Source organism: Macaca nemestrina (genome assembly GCF_043159975.1).
Source record: "Macaca nemestrina isolate mMacNem1 chromosome 14 unlocalized genomic scaffold, mMacNem.hap1 SUPER_14_unloc_2, whole genome shotgun sequence".
In the NCBI taxonomy this organism is placed as follows: Eukaryota; Metazoa; Chordata; class Mammalia; order Primates; family Cercopithecidae; genus Macaca; species Macaca nemestrina.
The window spans coordinates 549,499-566,247 of NW_027257578.1; the positions used below are offsets into that span (position 1 = coordinate 549,499).

At 52.4% G+C, this 16,749-nt stretch overlaps 1 protein-coding gene and 1 long non-coding RNA gene across 4 annotated transcripts in view; both read left to right on the forward strand.

Moving 5' to 3' along the window:
- The window catches only part of LOC139361180 (uncharacterized), a 31,078-nt gene extending 24,959 nt beyond the window's left edge, over window positions 1–6,119 (forward strand). The window contains exons 2-3 of the long non-coding RNA XR_011618745.1: window positions 3,964–4,005; window positions 5,728–6,119. This is a non-coding gene — a long non-coding RNA (uncharacterized lncRNA). The remainder of the gene's footprint in view (window positions 1–3,963; window positions 4,006–5,727) is intronic.
- A 563-nt stretch (window positions 6,120–6,682) lies between these two features.
- Window positions 6,683–15,872, forward strand: LOC139361179 (SH3 domain and tetratricopeptide repeat-containing protein 1-like). 3 transcript variants are annotated; one of them, XR_011618743.1, is made up of 4 exons: window positions 6,691–7,202; window positions 11,081–11,262; window positions 12,459–12,592; window positions 15,766–15,872. XR_011618743.1 is itself a non-coding variant. In XM_071089656.1 (3 exons), the coding sequence occupies exons 1-2, from the start codon at window positions 6,864–6,866 to the stop codon at window positions 11,258–11,260; spliced, it is 519 nt and encodes a 172-aa protein (XP_070945757.1). In that variant the 5' UTR covers window positions 6,683–6,863; the 3' UTR covers window positions 11,261–11,262; window positions 15,766–15,872. The 3 variants fall into 3 exon arrangements, 1 of the variants encoding a protein (XP_070945757.1); XM_071089656.1 differs by lacking the exon at window positions 12,459–12,592 and having other exon boundaries at window positions 6,683–7,202; XR_011618744.1 differs by lacking the exons at window positions 6,691–7,202; window positions 12,459–12,592; window positions 15,766–15,872 and adding an exon at window positions 7,223–7,359 and having other exon boundaries at window positions 11,081–11,171.
- The last annotated feature ends 877 nt before the right edge of the window (window positions 15,873–16,749 follow it).

Genomic DNA, 16,749 nt, shown 5'->3' on the forward strand with positions numbered 1-16,749 from the left:
ACTTCATGTGAGTCTCATTTATTTTAGCATATGACTTCAGGCTGTGGGGAAGAATGGCCATTTTAGCACAGAGATGCACACAAAGGAACAACTGGCTAAATGTGAGTGAAGACATTCTTGGGGGGGGGGGATTCATTTCTTTTATTCTGTAACAGGCAGTCTGGGAAGCATTCTGGAGATGTGGCCTGTGGCCTGCACTGTCACAGCTCCTCCCTGCAGGATCGCAGATGTTTGGAGATTGTAGTGATAACTGTTATCATTGAGAATGTCATTCTCATAGGCTCTAATAAGTCAGGATTTATTCAGTGTTAATTTGTTAAAGACAACTGTGTTTCTACCAAATCCACGTGAGACGTTTCTCCCGGCAGTGTTGCTGGTGGTATTCCCGTGGCTTAGTCTTAGGGAAGCACACGCCTTTGAATACTGCTGAAGCTGTGAGTACCCAAAGCGCACCGGAGTATTTTTGCCATACGGGGTGTTAGTCACTGATACACGTCTCAGTCAGACCTGATGGATTCTTGACCCCTTCCTTTTTAAATTTTTAATTTTTATTTTTTATTTTTGTTTTTTAAGAGCACAACCCCTCAGGTGGCCACCATGAATCTCTGGTGTTTTCGGTTGGCTGCAGCCTATTTGCCATCTCTGGTTCAAACATATTCGAAGTCTGATGATGCTTCCCTCTGTTGTTCTTCTGCTGTGTGACCTCCACGCACGCAGGGTTCAAGACTGTCAGAGCTGGGAGCCACCTTCACAACTACCAGGGTTTCCAGAACCTCCTTTATCTAGCCCTGGGGATGAAAGAGATGTCATCAGAGACGGAGGCTTATTAGGTTTACATGCCATTGATAACGAATGAGGAGGTTTTCTTTTATATAAGGGGAGCTTCTTATAATGTGCTTTAGTAGGGTAAAGAAGCTTTTAAGGTTTGCTTTCTCTGGAAAGATAATTTGTGATCCTGCTGTTGCTTTCAACAAAAATATAATTTGCATACCAGTGCATGTTGTATTGCTGAGAACGGGCTGACAAATGGTTCTTAACTCGTCATTCACTCCGCCACTGTTTCTTGAATGGCATATGTTTGCCAGCTGTAGTAGGAACTTGCTAGGCTCTAGGACTAACCGTTATGAAACGAGGGTCCTGGGGGAAGCAAATGCATATAACTATAAAGGTTTTGAGGGGATATCAGAGGGGGTGCCTATAGGTGGAAAACTTCGTTCATTCATTGCCCCATCTAGGAGGTTTTGTGTCTTAGCAACGTGTTCCATAGCAACACATTCCTCTATCAAAATATTCATTATATTAAATTGAAATTCTCTGCTTAGGTATGTATTTTTCCAACTAAGTTTAGAACTGGTTAAGGACAGGCTATGGGGTATGTATTATATATATCTACACACACACATATATTTTTATATATACACATTACCATTGTAAATATACAATATATATATATACACATATATATTTCTCCCTCTCTATATACACATACAACCCACACATATATATACACACACACATATATGAAACACACACACACACACACACACACACACTTCTACTGCCAAGCACAGAAAATCAAAACTAGGTAACAGTTCCTTTTTTTTTTTTTTTTTTTTTTTTTTTTGAGACGGAGTCTCGCTGTGTCGCCCAGGCTGGAGTGCAGTGGCCGGATCTCAGCTCACTGCAAGCTCTGCCTCCCGGGTTTTTACGCCATTCTCCGGCCTCAGCCTCCCGAGTAGCCGGGACTACAGGCGCCCGCCACCTCGCCCGGCTAGTTTTTTGTATTTTTTAGTAGAGACGGGGTTTCACCGTGTTAGCCAGGATGGTCTCGAACTCCTGACCTCGTGATCCGCCCGTCTCGGCCTCCCAAAGTGCTGGGATTACAGGCTTGAGCCACCGCGCCCGGCCTAGGTAACAGTTCTTTTAGTGTTCATGAAAAAATAGATGTGTTAGTTGAGAGCGTCGTTAAGTTGCCAGGGGAAACACAGGATGGATTCACAAAGGGAGATAGTGTTTTTGTTTTTTGTTTTTTCTTTGTTTAACTCTTCAATTCGAAATAATCCAGACTTATGGAAAAGTTGCAAAAATAGTACGGAGAATTCCCATATACTCTTCCCCCAGATTCCCCAAACATTTCACCCCATTTGTACTTTCTCTCTCTGTGGATATAATTTTTTTTTTTCTGAAATGTTTGAGAGAGGAAGGTAGAATGCAGGGCAGGGTGAAAGGCGGAAGGAGAGAGGTGGGTTGGGAGGCTTTTTTTTTTTTTTTTAACCTCCTGAGATGGAGTTTCGCTCTTGTCACACAGGCTGGAGTGCAATGGCACAATCTCGGCTCACTGTAACCTCTGTCTTCTGAGTTCAAGTGATTCTCCTGCTTCAGCCTCCCGAATAGCTGGGAGTACAGGCACCCATCACCATGCTCGGCTAATTTTTTGTATTTTTAGTCGAGGGGTTTCACCATGTTGGTCAGGCTGGTCTTGAGCTCCTGACCTCTGATGATCCACCTGCCTTGGCCTACCAAAGTGCTTGGGATTACAGGCATGAGCCACTGTGCCTGACGATTGGGAGGCTTTTGCAGTAACTCAAAGTGCTATGATGAGGGCTGGACCTGGTTGGAAATGATGAGGAAGGTGAGAAGTGGTTAGGTCTGGCATATATTTTGAAAGGAGAGTTTAAATGGGTTGGATGACAAGAGAGAGAAAAAGAAGTTTTAAGGATGATGTCAAGGATTTTGGCCTGAGTAACTGGAAGACGAGAGATGCTGTTATTGGGATCAGGAAGACTATGGGAGGAGTGGGTTATAGCAGGGGGAATCAGAAATGTGTTTTCGGCATGCTAAATTTGAGGTCCAAAAAGAGATGTCAAGAAGTATTGGCCGGACGCGGTGGCTCACGCCTGTAATTCCATCACTTTAGGTGGCTGAGGTAGGCAGATCACCTGAGATCAAGAGTTCGAGATCAGCCTGGTAATTATTAAAATCGATCATTGATGTTTACTAATTAATCATATTATTGCTCTTAATACTGCAGGGGGTGTACACCTACCTGTGATGTTGTTCCTAATATCCAGGGACAGAGAACATGATGTTAGTTTTAATATCGCAGTAGGTGTGCACTCACCCTGTGACACTGATCCTAATATCCAGGTGGTAGAGTATGACATGACTCCCAACATAGCAATGAATGGACAGCCACCCGGTGATATTCCTCCTAATATTCATGGAAGAAGCACATGATATTACTCCCAATATCGCAGGAAGGGTACAGCTCTTCTGTGATATGGTTCCTAGTATCCGGATGGGGAGAGGATGATAATAGTTCCAGTATCGCAGGCTGTGTTCACCCGCCCTGTGATATTGTTATGAGTACCCTGGAAGGGATATGACTCCCCATAGAGCAGGAGGCGTACATCCAGCCTGGGATATTGTTCCTATTATCCATGGAGAGGAGAGGCTGATATTACTCCCAATATGGTAGGGGGTGTACATCCACCCTGTGATATTCTTCTTAATATTCCAAGGCTGAGAGGTTGATAATACTCCCAGTATCGCAGACACCTTACACCCCCGTGTGATACTCTTCCTGATATCCAGAAGGGGAGAAGGGGAGAAGATGGTATCCCCATATCGCAGGAGGTGAACACCCACTCTGATATCTTTCCTAGTATGCATGGGGAGAGGGGATAATATTATTCCCAATATTGCAGAAGATGTACACGGCCCCCCATGATATTGTCCTTAATATTCCAAGGCACAGAAGACGATGTTACTCCCAATATGGCAGAAAGTGTACACCCCCCAGTGATGTTGTTCCCATGATCCAGGAGGGAAGAGGATGATGTGACTTTCAACCCTTGCACCCTGCAATGCTCTCACCCTGCAACACCGACACCAGCTCAACCTGACATGGGCGCAGAGGTGCTGGCTGGGGGTGTTCATTGCTTCTCTTTTCTCCCTTGGCAGACTCAGTAGAGGAAGCTGTGACCGAGCAGCCGCAGGAACAAGGTGGGTTTTGCCAGTGGCTCAGGCTTCCTCTGGTTATGCGTTGGGCCTTGGGGTAATGCCGGAGGAGGGGACAGAGCTGAGTACAGTGGGCATTGGATGCGACAGTCACCCCTCTGTGGCGCGGGCTGGGGGCTTGGGGGTCGTCGCCTGAGGTGGGCCTGAACCTCCCGTCTACTCTGGCACTGGAGGCTGTGGGGTCCCACACTTCTTCCAATGCACATGCTGACCCCCGCCTGGTCCCCGACCGAGGTGGGGCATCCTTTCCACTGCTGGGGCCCACATGTAGCTGTGGGTTCCTTTTTCATGACCTGGAGAAGCTGCAGCCTGCCCTGTGCTCTGCCTCAGAGATGGGAGGCCACACAGCCCTCAGCGGGTAGCAGAATTCAGAGCCTTAGGTTGCAGGGGCCTCAACTGAGGTCCCTGAAGGGTCTGCTCCTTACTGAGGGGCTGATTCAGGGAGGCTCTCCCGTCTCCCCTCTGAGGCTCTGTCGCTTCCCCTCACACAGGGTCCGCATGTGGACAGCCTGGTGATGTGAATGCACTAAGGGCCCTTGGAAGTTCCCTGGGAGTGGGATCCATCCCAGTACATTTGGAATGCAGGCACAAGGTCCCACAGGAGGCCCGGGAAGCCAGTGGGGAATGGAAGGCTGTTGTATGTTTGCCTCGGGGAGGGGGTGGTTCCACCCTCTGCCAGAGTCTCTGGAGCAAAGGCACGTGGCTCTCCAGCTGCCCCGGAGGCCAGGGTAGTGTCTGGGAGGGGCTGTGGGCCTCTGCCGGGTGGGGGAGATTTCTTAGCTCATCTAGTGTAGTCAAGTCACATTTGCCTCTAAATCATATTTATTTATTTTTTTAATGCCAAGGCTTTACAGATGAATAAGGAGGCAGTTTGTATTGAAAATATTTTTTGCAAGTGAGCTTGAAACAGAGGGTCTGTTTAAATCTAGGTTTTTTCCTTCCCAGTAATGCCTCCTTTCATCCCAGGTTTTCCAACAGGAAATGCGCTTGTTTGCTCACCTCTGGGAGGGCGCTTTGGTTAGGAATCCACCAAAGCCAGCAGGCACCAGTGGGTTGCTTGAGCAGGCTGGCCTTTGTTAGGAAGCGAGCGCTTCAGGTTTTCAGACCATCCAAGGTGAAGGTGGCCACAGGGGCCTGGAAGCTTTCCCATCCTTCCTGCAGGGATGGTCCGTTTCCCTGCACGGAGCTGGGTACATGGGTACAACACCCCTGTCCTGTGCCGTCGGTGGCTTTACCAATTTTGCATAGCAGCTTTTGAGCTGATCAATAGCTCTGATTGGCTGTTGAGGATTTCATGGATTCCTGTACCCCACCGGGGGGCCCAATATGCTGACAAAAGTTACATTTGTAGTTGTAGTGCTGCATATACATGGGTCCAGTTAGAAGGCTTTGATTCTATCTAAAGGGAAAGGCGTCTCTGAGGGATCACTGAGCTGACATAGTCTCTAAAACCATGCCGTGAGGTGGCGACAAAGCAGGACAGGAGGGTGATTTTGTAGGAGAGTCGGGCCACGGGCCTGCGTGTTCTCTGTGTCCCCGGAGATCGTACGTGCTCCAGACCCTGGGTTTGCATTGCGCATAATTCTCAAGGGCTCATGGCAAGCTGCGCCAGGGACACAGAGGACGGGGATGCAGGGATCCTGCCCCAAGTGGACCAAGGACTCACTGTTGGACTCTAATCTGTCTAGGTGTTTTTGTGACTTGCAGAAATACCTCCACCTTGCTTGGGCCTGGAGCCACAGGAGACCCTGCCGAAGGTGAAGAATGTTCTGGAACAATGCAAGACCTGCCCAGGCTGCCCCCAGGAGCCAGCGTCCTGGGGTCTCTGTGTAGCATCCAGCAACGTGAGCTTGCAGGACCCCGAGGAGCCCTCCTTCTGCTTGGAAGCTGAGGACAACTGGGAGGATCCAGAGACCCTGAGCTCACTGCTGCTGTTCCTGAACAGCTCTGGATTCAAGGCCAGCTTCTGTGGCCTGTACAACCTGGCGCTGCCATGGCTGAGCAGCATGTTCAGCAGCTTTAGCGACGAGTAGGAGCTGACTGGGCGCCTGGCACAGGCCTGAGGGGCGGCCAAGAAAAGTGGCCTCCTCATGGCCCTGGCCAGGCTCTACTTCCTCCTGGGGCGGCTGTGCAGCAGGAGGCTCAAGCTGTCCCAGGCCCGGGTGTACTTGGAGGAAACACTGGGGGCCCTGGAGGGCAGCTTCGGGGACCTGTTCCTGGTGGTGGCTGTGTACGCCAACCTGGCCGGCATTTACTGGAAGCAGAACCGGGAGAAGTGTACACAGGTGGTTCCCAGAGCCATGGCCCTGCCCCTGGGGACGCCTGGCCACATCTGCAGCACCGAGGCGGACGGGGAGCTCCTGCAGCTGGTGCTGCAGTGGGCGGTGGGTGGCCAGAGCCAGCATGCCTAGGCCCGGGCCTGCTTCCTGCTGGCCAGGCACCACGTGCACCTCAAGCAGCCTGAGGAGGCCCTGCCCTTCCTAGAGCAGCTGTTGTTTTTGCACAGGGACTCGGGAGCCCCAGACGCTGCGTGGCTCTCAGACTGCTGCCTACTCCTGGCTGACATCTACAGCCGCGAGTGCCTGCCCCACCTGGTGCTGAGCTGTGTCAAGGTGGCCTCATTGAGGACACAGGACTCACTGGCTGGTTCGCTGAGGAACGTGAACCTGGTGCTCCAGAACGCCCTCCAGCCCCAGAGCCTCCCCACCCAGACTGCCCACTACCTCAGGCGAGCGCTGGCCTCCCTAACCCCGGGCACAGGCCAGGCGCTGCGCGGCCTTCTCCACGCCAGCCTGGCCCAGCCATACAGCCACCATGGCTACCATGGCCCAGCCATCACCTTCATGACGCAGGCGGTGGAAGCCTGTGCTGTTGCCGGAGTCCGTGCCATCGTGGACCCCCTGGTGGCCCTGGCCTGGCTGCATGTGCTTCATAGGCAGAGCCTGGTGGCCCTGAACATCCTGCAGTCTGTCCAGGATGCAGTGGTGGTCAGCGAGGACCAGGAGGGTGTGATTGCCAACATTGGTGGCCGTGGCTCTGAAGAGGACGGGACAGACGAGGCAGGCAGCCAAGGGCTACTACCATGCACTACCGGTGGCTTGGGACCTGGGCCAGCGGAGGAACCAGGCAGTGTTGCTGGCCAACTTTGGGACCAGCTGGCCCAGCACTACCTCCTGGAGGCTGTACGTCTGTTCTTGAGGCTTCCCTGTGGGGAGTGTGGCCGGGACTTCACCCACATACACCTGGGCTGCCTCTTCACCTGCCAGGGCCCGGCCCAGCAGTGCAAGGGCTACTACGAGTGGGCCCTTCTGGTCGCCGTGGAGATGGACCACGTGGAGAGTGAGTGCCCCAGTTCCTCCTGTGAGCCTTCTGGGGCCACTTGGGTCAGGGCACACCTGGGGTTTGTGATTCGGAAACAAGTGGTGGTTTTTCCACCATCGAAAGCGCTGAGTCATGGCCAGCAGCAGATGTTGGCAAACGCCCTGGAGACAGGCCGTTCCCATGCAGGGCCAGGCCCTCTGTACCCTACTGAGGCAGGCAGCTCTTCTTGGTTTGCCCAGGGACCATCCTGCCTTGAGCACGGAAAGTCCTGTGTGCTGGGAATCCCTAGACATAACCCTGGGATCAAGGCATGTTGTGCTGAGCTAGGACTTGGGGCCCCTCCATGAGCCAGGCCCTGAACGCCAGTTCTTGTGCCTGTGTTTGCTTGGTATCTCGGCAGCCCTGTGCACCGGTCATCCCACTTCACAGAGGACACAGGGGCGGGTGATTGCCCAAAGCCACAGAGCAGTTCACGCAAAAGCAGCTCGTGCTGAGTGTGCCAGGCCCCACCCACAAAAGGGGCTTGTGGGGTCCTCGGGAGGGAGGTGCTGAGCGTGGGAATGTGAGCTTCAGGCCAGAGAAGCCACAAAAGGGTGAGTGGCGTGATGGCGGGGCAGCACTTGGCCCCGGGTTAGGGAAGCCTCTTTAGTTTGGGCCCAGAGGGTTAAGAGGATGTAGTCAAGTAATAGGTGTGGATGAGGGGCTGATGGTGTAGCCTGTGTGAAGGCCCAGGGGTGAGCGAGTGGGGGTGAGTCAGCGAGGATGGGTGGGGTGTGAGTGGTGGTGAGTGAGCGGGAGTGTGAGTGGGGATGAGTGTGGTGTGAGTGGGAGTGAGCAGGAGTGTGAGTGGGGATGAGTGTGGTGTGAGTGGGGGTGAGTGAGCAGGAGTGTGAGTGGGGATGAGTGGGGTGTGAGTGGGGGTGAGTGAGCGGGCGTGTGAGTGGGGATGAGTGTGGTGTGAGTGGGGGTGAGTGAGCGGGAGTGTGAGTGGGGATGAGTGGGGTGTGAGTGGGGGTGAGTGAGCGGGGGTGAGTGAGCGGGGGTGAGTGGGGGTGAGTGAGCGGGAGTGTGAGCAGGGGTGAGTGAACAGGGCTTATGCAGGGAGGTGCAGAGTTGGGAGGGGGTGGGTTGGGTGCTGGATGGTGAGAAGCTCTTCTGGAGAGCTAAGCAGGGCCTGGGGCCTCAGGCTGTGGCTTGGCCTTTTCCCCAAGAGCACTGGGGAGCCACGGAGTGCTATCGAACAGTCAGTGCAGACCGAGCAGTGAACGGACAATAGCTGGGCAGGGCTGTCCGAAATCTAGGCCGCAGAGAATAGCTGAGGAAGTTGAGTGCAGGGAAATGGCTGAGACAAGGGATACTGCTGAGGCCCCTCTGCCTTGCAGTGCTTTGTCATGGCATAGTGAGACCACTCAGAGGTGCCTCTTGTGGCCTGGACCAGAGCTCCAGGGGCTGTGCCCAAATCTGAATCTGCTCATTTCCCAGCACAGGCCTGGCACCCACTCCTGGCCCTAGGAGTGATGAGATTTTGGAAAGGACCATGTGAAGGGGCCCCGGTCCCACACATCTGCCGAAGGAGGGTTTTGGGGTTCAGACCCAGGCTTCTTCCCCAGGGACATTCTCTGACTGGAAGGAGACCCTCCAGGAACCCAGCGCCCCAGTCCCCACTGCAGCCTCCGGTGGCTCCTGGCACAATAGCCTGTGGTATCTCCTCCTATGAGGCCCTCCCCTGGGTGCTGGGGGATTCAGACTTGGAAATGCAGGCCAGGGAACGGGGATCATGCTTCCCTGTCTCTCCACCCTGAGCTGAACGGTCGGGGAGACCGAGGGCGGGGCTGATACCCCACATGCTTCCTTGGGGTCATTTTTGAGTCACTTTCGGTAGTTTGTGTCCTTCTAGGAGTTTGGCTGTTGTGTCTAGATGGTCTGGCTTCTTGGTGTACAATTGTTCGTAGTGTTTTCATGGAATCCTTTTATTTCTGTCAGGTCGGCAATCATGTTTCCTCTTTCATTTCTGATTTTAGAAACTTGGGTTTGTAATTGTTTATTTATTTTTATTAGAGATGGGGTCTCATCATGTTCTCCCAGGGGGGTCTTGAATGCTGGCCTCAGTGATCCTTCCCCCTCGGCCTCACAAAGTGCTGGGATGACAGGCGTGAGCCATGGTGCTCAGTCTCTGATTTTAGTCGTTTGTGCCCCATCTTTGTTTTCTTGGTCAGTCTGGTGAAAGATTTGTCAATTTTGTTATTATTTTCAAAAAACCCACTTTTGGTTCTGTTGATTATCTCTTTTGTTTTTCCATTCTCTGTATTTTTACTTCCCATTTCCACTCTCACGTTTATTATGTTCTTCCTTTTATTCACTTTGGGTTTAGTTCATTTTCTAGTTTCTCAGGGTGGAAAGTTAGGCTTTTGATTTGAGATTTTTCTTCTTTCTTTGAATGTAGACATTTACAGTTATAAATTTCCCTTTCAGCACTGCCTTAGCTACATCTTGGTGTTTTTGATACACTGTGCTATTTTTTTTTTTTTTAAGTTTTGCTCTATTGCCCAGGCTGGGGTGCAGTGGTGCAATCTTGGCTCACTACAACTTCTACCCAGGTTCAAGTCATTCTCATGCCTCAGCCTCCTGAGTAGCTGGAATTACAGATGTGTACCGCCAAACCCGGCTAATTTTTGTATTTTTTTTTTTATAGAGACAGGGTTTCACCATGTTTCCCAGGCTGATCTCAAACTCCTGGACTCAAGCGATCCTCCCGCCTCGGCCTCCCACAGTGCTGGGATGAGAGGTGTGAGCCACCGTGCTGGCCCGGGCTGTGCATTTGTTTGTATTCTTTTCAAATTAATTTTCAGTTTCCCTGATGGTCTCTTCTTTGACTCACTGGTTGTTTAGGAGTGTGTAGTTTTCACATATTTTTGAATTTCCCACGTTTCCTTCACTGTCGATTTCCAGTTTCATGCCAGTACAGCTGAAGAACACCTGTGCTTTGGTCTCAGTCCTTCTCCCTTCACTGAGGCTCATTTTGTGGCCTGGCACATGGTCTGTCATGGGGAATGTCCCATGGGCGCTCAAGAGGACTGTGTATTCAGCTGTTGTTGGGGGGCGTGTGTGACAGATGTCCATTCGGCGTACCTAGTTTCCTTTGTTAATCTTCGGAATGTTTCTGACACTAGAAAATCAGAAGCTTTCCACCGTTCCCAGCGCCCTGGCTTTGGGAGAGGCCAGTGAGCCTGTGGGTTTGGAGCCTTGTTGCATGAGAGAAGCATGTGTGGAAATGCCAGGGGCCAGCTTTGAACCCCATTCCCCCAACATGATGCCGTGTGTGGCAGACGTGATGCTTGGCTTTGCTCTCTCAGGGTTCCATCTGCGACAGGGGCTACTTGTGTCCCTGGTCTCATCATCTCAGGCTGAAGGTGGCCCTGGTCCTGGCCAGAGGGGCTTTGTGAAGCAGAAATAGATGGCCTGGTGCAGGGGCCGAGCCTGGCCAGGACCTCGGCCCTGGGAGTTGTAAAGAAGGCCGGCCTGTACCATGAGCATGTGCACCAAGCTGTGCCCATGTCACGGTGTGCTCGGCGCCTGCCCTTGCACAGGTGCATGGCCTGTCTGAGCCCAGGCTCCCCGCCTATGGGGCCCAGGTTCACAGAGGTGTGAAAGAGACAAGCACAGAGCAGGGGCCTCTGGACCCAGCCAGCCTCGCTTCGATGCTGGGAGGCTGACGTCTTCCATTTTGTCTTCTGCCCAGGCCAGCAGCGGGCCGTCCAGCGGCTGTGCTACTTCTACAGCGTCGTCATGCCCAGCGAGACCCAGTGTGTCATCTACCATGAGTTCCAGCTCTCCCTTGCCCGCGAGGTGGCCGACCAGGTGCTGGAGAGGGCAGCTCCTGGAGACCACCAGTCAGCTCTACCTGTCCCTGGGCACCTAGTGGTGAGGACTGGCTTTGCAGTGGTGGGGGTGTGGAGGGGTGCAAGGGGGTTGGGGTGGCAGGGAGGGGGGCACAGGGAAGCTGGCCCAGGGCCTCCTCAGCCCCTTTCCTTTGGATCATTTGGTTCCTTGGCATCAGATGCTTTGAGCTGGTGGGTCTGGGGTCGTCCCAGGGCTGCTGCTGGCTTGTGAGTCCCAGCTTGAGTCTCCCTTGTTGGGTCAAAGGTCATCTCAACCCCAGCAGAGGCAGTACGTGCACGTGCACTCTGGGCTGTTCTTCCTACTATGGTGGCCTTTGTCATCTGACCTCTGCCTGCCCTGAGTCTTGACTCCTGGCCTTCATCTGTCCCCTTAAATGTGACCACAGCAGCCACCTGTGGCTTCTCTCCCACAGAAGACAGAGCCAATTGTGTCACCTGCTTCCCTGGGGCAGGGTTTCAAGGTCTCACGTCCCATATGTGGCCCACTCGGCTTCCCCTGAGCATGCTGACCTGGTGGGGTAACCATGGCCCTGGCCACCCCACCCACAGGGCCTGGTGACATTGCTGCAGTCACAGCCCCTCAAGTGTTGGACTTACTGAGAGAGCAGGGAAGGGGCCAGATTCCATGGGGACCCGGGAGACTGGCTCCAGTCTTGGCCTCAGGTTCACAGAAGGAAAATGGGTCAGTGTGCTAGAGCCATGCTTCTCAAAGTGTAGTCCCTGGACCAGCAGAGCAGCATCCATGTCACCTAGGAGCCTGTGGCAAGTGGGAGTTCTAGGGCCTGCCCCAGGCCTGTGGAGCCAGAAGCTCTGGGGGCAGGGCCAGCAAGCTATAAGGACAGGCCTCCGGGTGACTGTGATGCCTGCACACCTTGAGAACCATCGGCCTAGATAGCCTCTGAACACTAACGGCTCTTGGTGCGTCTGGAGAAGACACAGGCCATGTCTGGGAGGCAGGGGAGATGGACTAGCACATTCCTCCTGCCACAGGGCAGCATGATGCTCGATTCCCTCAGAAGGATGTCCTTCATCTTTTCCATGCCGTGTGTGTTCACCCTGGCCCTCCCAGCAGCCTGGGAAGGGCAGAACACTGCACATACAAGAGGGCCGTTCCCAGTCCCCACATTCCAGATTCATCTGTCACCAGACCCACGAGAGGAGGCAGACTGGTTCCAGGAGGATGAGAGCCCTTGTTCTGACACCTGTGTCTGATTCCAGTGATTCCAGGGCCTACAAATCCTCTCTGGACTACACCAAACGAAGTCTGGGAATTTTCATTGACCTCCAGAAGAAAGAGAAGGAGGCACATGCCTGGTTGCAAGCAGGGAAGATCTATTACATCCTGCGACAGAGTGAGCTGGTGGACCTGTACCTCAGGGGGGTGGCAAGGGATGCAGGACGACCCCTGTGCTGTTCACTCTCTGTCCATCCACCCATCCATTCATCCTTCCAGCATCTATTTACCTGTTCATCCTTCCATCCATCCATCCATCATCCATCCATCTGTCCCTTCATCCATCCATCATTCATCCATCCTTTTATCATCCATCTATTCACCCGTCTATCCATCCATTCACCTGTCCATCCACCCATCCATTCATCCTTCCGTCATCTATCTATTTACCTGTTCATCCTTCCATCCATCCATCCACCATCCATCCATCCATTCTTCCATCATCTTCCCATACACCTGTGGGTCCTTCCATTCACCCATCCATCATCCATCCATCCATCATCCATCCTTCCGTCCATCCATCCATCATCTATCCATCCATCCCTTCGTCCTTCCATCCCTCCATCATCCATCTATCTGTCCATCCATCCATCCATCATCCATCCACCTGTTCATCCTTCCATCCATCCATCATTCATCCATCCATCCATCCATCCATCCATTCTTACATCATCTTCCCATACACCTGTGGGTCCATCCACCCATCCATCCATCCATCCTTCCATCATCCATCCATTCATCTGTTCGTCTTTCCACCCATCCATCATCCATCCATCCATCATCCATCATCCATCCATCTTTTTATCCATCCATTCACCTGTTCATCCATCCATCCATCCTTCCATCTATCTTTCCATCATCAATCCAACTGTTCATCCTTCTATCCATCCATCCATCCATCATTCATTAATCTATTCATTTCTTCATCCATCCATTCACCTGTTCTTCCATCCATTCATCCATCCATCCTTCCATCCTTCCATCCTTCCATCCATCCATCCTTTCATCCTTTCATCCATCTTTCCATTATCCATCCATTCAGCTGTTCATCCTTCTATCCATCCAACCATCTTCCATCCATCCATGATCCATCCATTCACCTGTCCATCTATTCATTCATCATTCATCTTTTTATCATCCATCCATTCACCCATGTATCCATCCATTCACTTTTCATCCATCCATCCATCCATCTATTCTTCCATCATCCATGCATTCATCTGTTCATCCTTCCATCAATCCATCTTTCCATTTATCCATCCATCCATTTATCCATCCATCCATTTATCCATCCATGCATCCATCATCCATTCGTGTCCATTCTTCCATCCATCGTTCATCCATCCATTTATCATCCATCCATTCACCCGTGTATCCATCCATTCACTTTTTCATCTGTACATCCATCCATCCATTCATCCTTCCATCATCTATCCATCCTTCCATCATACATCCATCCTTCCATCCATCCATCCATCCATCCATTCATCCATTATGAATGCATCTATCATCCATACTTCATCATCCATCCACTTGCCTCCTGTTCATCCTTCCATCCATCCATCTGTCCATTCATCCATGCATCCATTCATCCATCATCCATCCCTCCTTCCATCATCCATCCGCTCACCTCCTGTTCATCCTTCCATCCATCCATCCATCATTCATCCATCTATCCATTCATCCATCCATCATTCATCCATCCTTTTATCATCCACCCATTCACCGGTCTATCCATCCATTCATCTGTTCATCCATCCATCCGTCCATTGATCCTTCCATCATCCGTCCATTCACCTGTTCATCCTTCCATCCATCAATCATCCATCCATCCATCCATCCATCATCTATCATCCATCATCCATCCATTTATCCATCCATCCATCATCCATCCATACTTTCATCATCCATCCATTCACCTGTTCATCTTTCCATCCATCCATCCATCATCCATCCATTCATCCACCCATCCATTCATCCACCCATCCATCATCCATCCACCCATCCATTCACCCATCCATCCATCCATCATCCATCCATCCATCATCCATCCTTTCACCCATCCATCCATTCACCTGTTCGTCCATTCATCCATCCATCATTCATCCATCTACCCACCAATCTACCTATTAATCCATCCCTCCATGCATCTATCTGTCCATTTGTTTATCCATACATTCGTCTATCCACCATCTATCCATCCACATGTACATACATCATCTACCCTCCACCCATCCATACATTATCTACCCACGCATACATACATACACACATCATTCCACCCACCCATCCATCCATCCCTCCATCCATCCATCCATCCATCCATCCGTCCGTCCATCCATCCATCCATCCATCCATCCATCCATCCATCCATCCATCCATCCAAGTATTCATCTGTCCACACACCGATCCATCCATCCATCCATCCATCCATCCATCCATCCATCCATCCATCCAAGCATTCATCTATCCACACACCCTTCCATCCATCCATGTGTCTACATCTCCTCATCCATTCATCCATCCATCCACTCATTCCTAAGCCACTGCTGAGCACCTGTTGTGTGCCTTGTCCCTCCCTCCAACTGGTTCCCTCACATCCTCCCCCGGTGGCCAGCATCTTCTCCCTGAGGGCAGAGGCGCGGGCCCCCCACAGTGCACAGCACCTGCTGGTATACAGCACATGCTCAAATAATGTGACGACTCAATTAACACACAGAAGAACTTGCTCCAAGCGACATGTGGCACATCTCCTTATAAAATGAATCTATCATAGTGGCTGTTTTCAGAGGCTTTCCCAAACACAGTGTGATCTGGAACAAATTGTGAAGCCCACGAGCCTGATGAAGCTTTCATTATTGAGCACCTGCTATATACCTCCTTGAGCTGAGGAGAGGGATGAAGAGCTCATGGCCAAGAGGGGACCAGGCCCACCCACAAACACTGCTGATGTGGCAGGGATGTGGCAACGCAGAAAGGAGCCAGGGGCTAGGCTCCCAGCAATCTGGGGGCCACGGAGACTGGTTTGAGTGCAGGGGGAGTGGGCTAGGGCTAGCCCTGTTGGTAGGATTCACAGGTGTCGGGCTCCTGGGCTGAAGCTGCTCAGTCACCTCCTGGCACTCAGGAGCATCAGTTCATTGTCCTCATGCCAGTGGTGGGGGCAGCCCTAATGCACAGGGTCTGAAAAATGCTCAAGTGTACCTGTACTGTGTGAGAGGAAGGAGCCTAGCAAAGGTGCGCGTAGCCACCTCGCTAGGTGTGGGTCTTGAGGGAACTTCTGTCTCCTTTCAGGTGGCACAGAATGTGGACCTGTACACAGGCAACCTCAACCTGGGGCTGGAGCTGTTTGAGGCAGCTGGAGACATCTTCTTCAATGGGGCCTGGGAGCGGGAGGAAGGCATGTCCTTTTACCAGGTGAGCTGGTCTGTGGGCTGATGTGGGTGGGCCTCAGTGGAGCACCTGGAGGGCTGAGGCACAGGTGTGGCAGGGTAGAGGCCTCCCAAATGGAGGCAGGGCCACCCATGCACATGATGAGTTTCCAAGTGGTCTCACCGGGAATGATATTGACCATGCCCCTGCCTGGGACAAACGCTCGGGGCCTGGACGTGACAATGGCTCTACCCTTGTACCTGATGACCTCAAGCAACCCTGAGTGGGAAGTCCTGTCCCCATCTTCCAGATGAGGAAACTGAGGCTCAGAGAGGCATAGGGACATGCCAAAGGACACACAGCATATCAGTGGGAGACCCAGGTCTGCATACACCCCGAAGTGGGACGGCTTCTCCCTTCCTCTGAGCTCACGGTGTGGCTCAGCCCTGGGCACAGATCAATGTGGTGTTTTTAGAGCAGAGAGGAGTGCTGGCTCCCCCCAGTCAGACCTCCGGTGCCCAGGTGGGAGAGGCTGGTCTGAGGCTGTCGAGTGTAGCTGGATGGGCCTCAGGTGACTCTTCAGCCCCCAACTTGGATGTCTGAACTGTGTGTTATCCCAGAGCACAGAGCTGTGTCGAGGTGCAGGGGTAGCTGGGGTGTGGGAAGCTCCAAGCACGTGTTTGAGCTCTGAGGAGGGCGCTGGGCAAGGTGGGTGCTGCGGGAAACCTGACCCCACCTGCCTGTGTGGTAGGACCGGGCCCTGCCCCTGGCAGTGACTACGGGCAACCGCAAGGTGGAGCTGCAGCTACAGCTTGCAACAAGCTGGTGTCACTGCTGGCCACACTGGAGGAGCCCCAGGAGGACTTGGAGTTTGCCTACATGGCCCTAGCACTCAGCATCACCCTG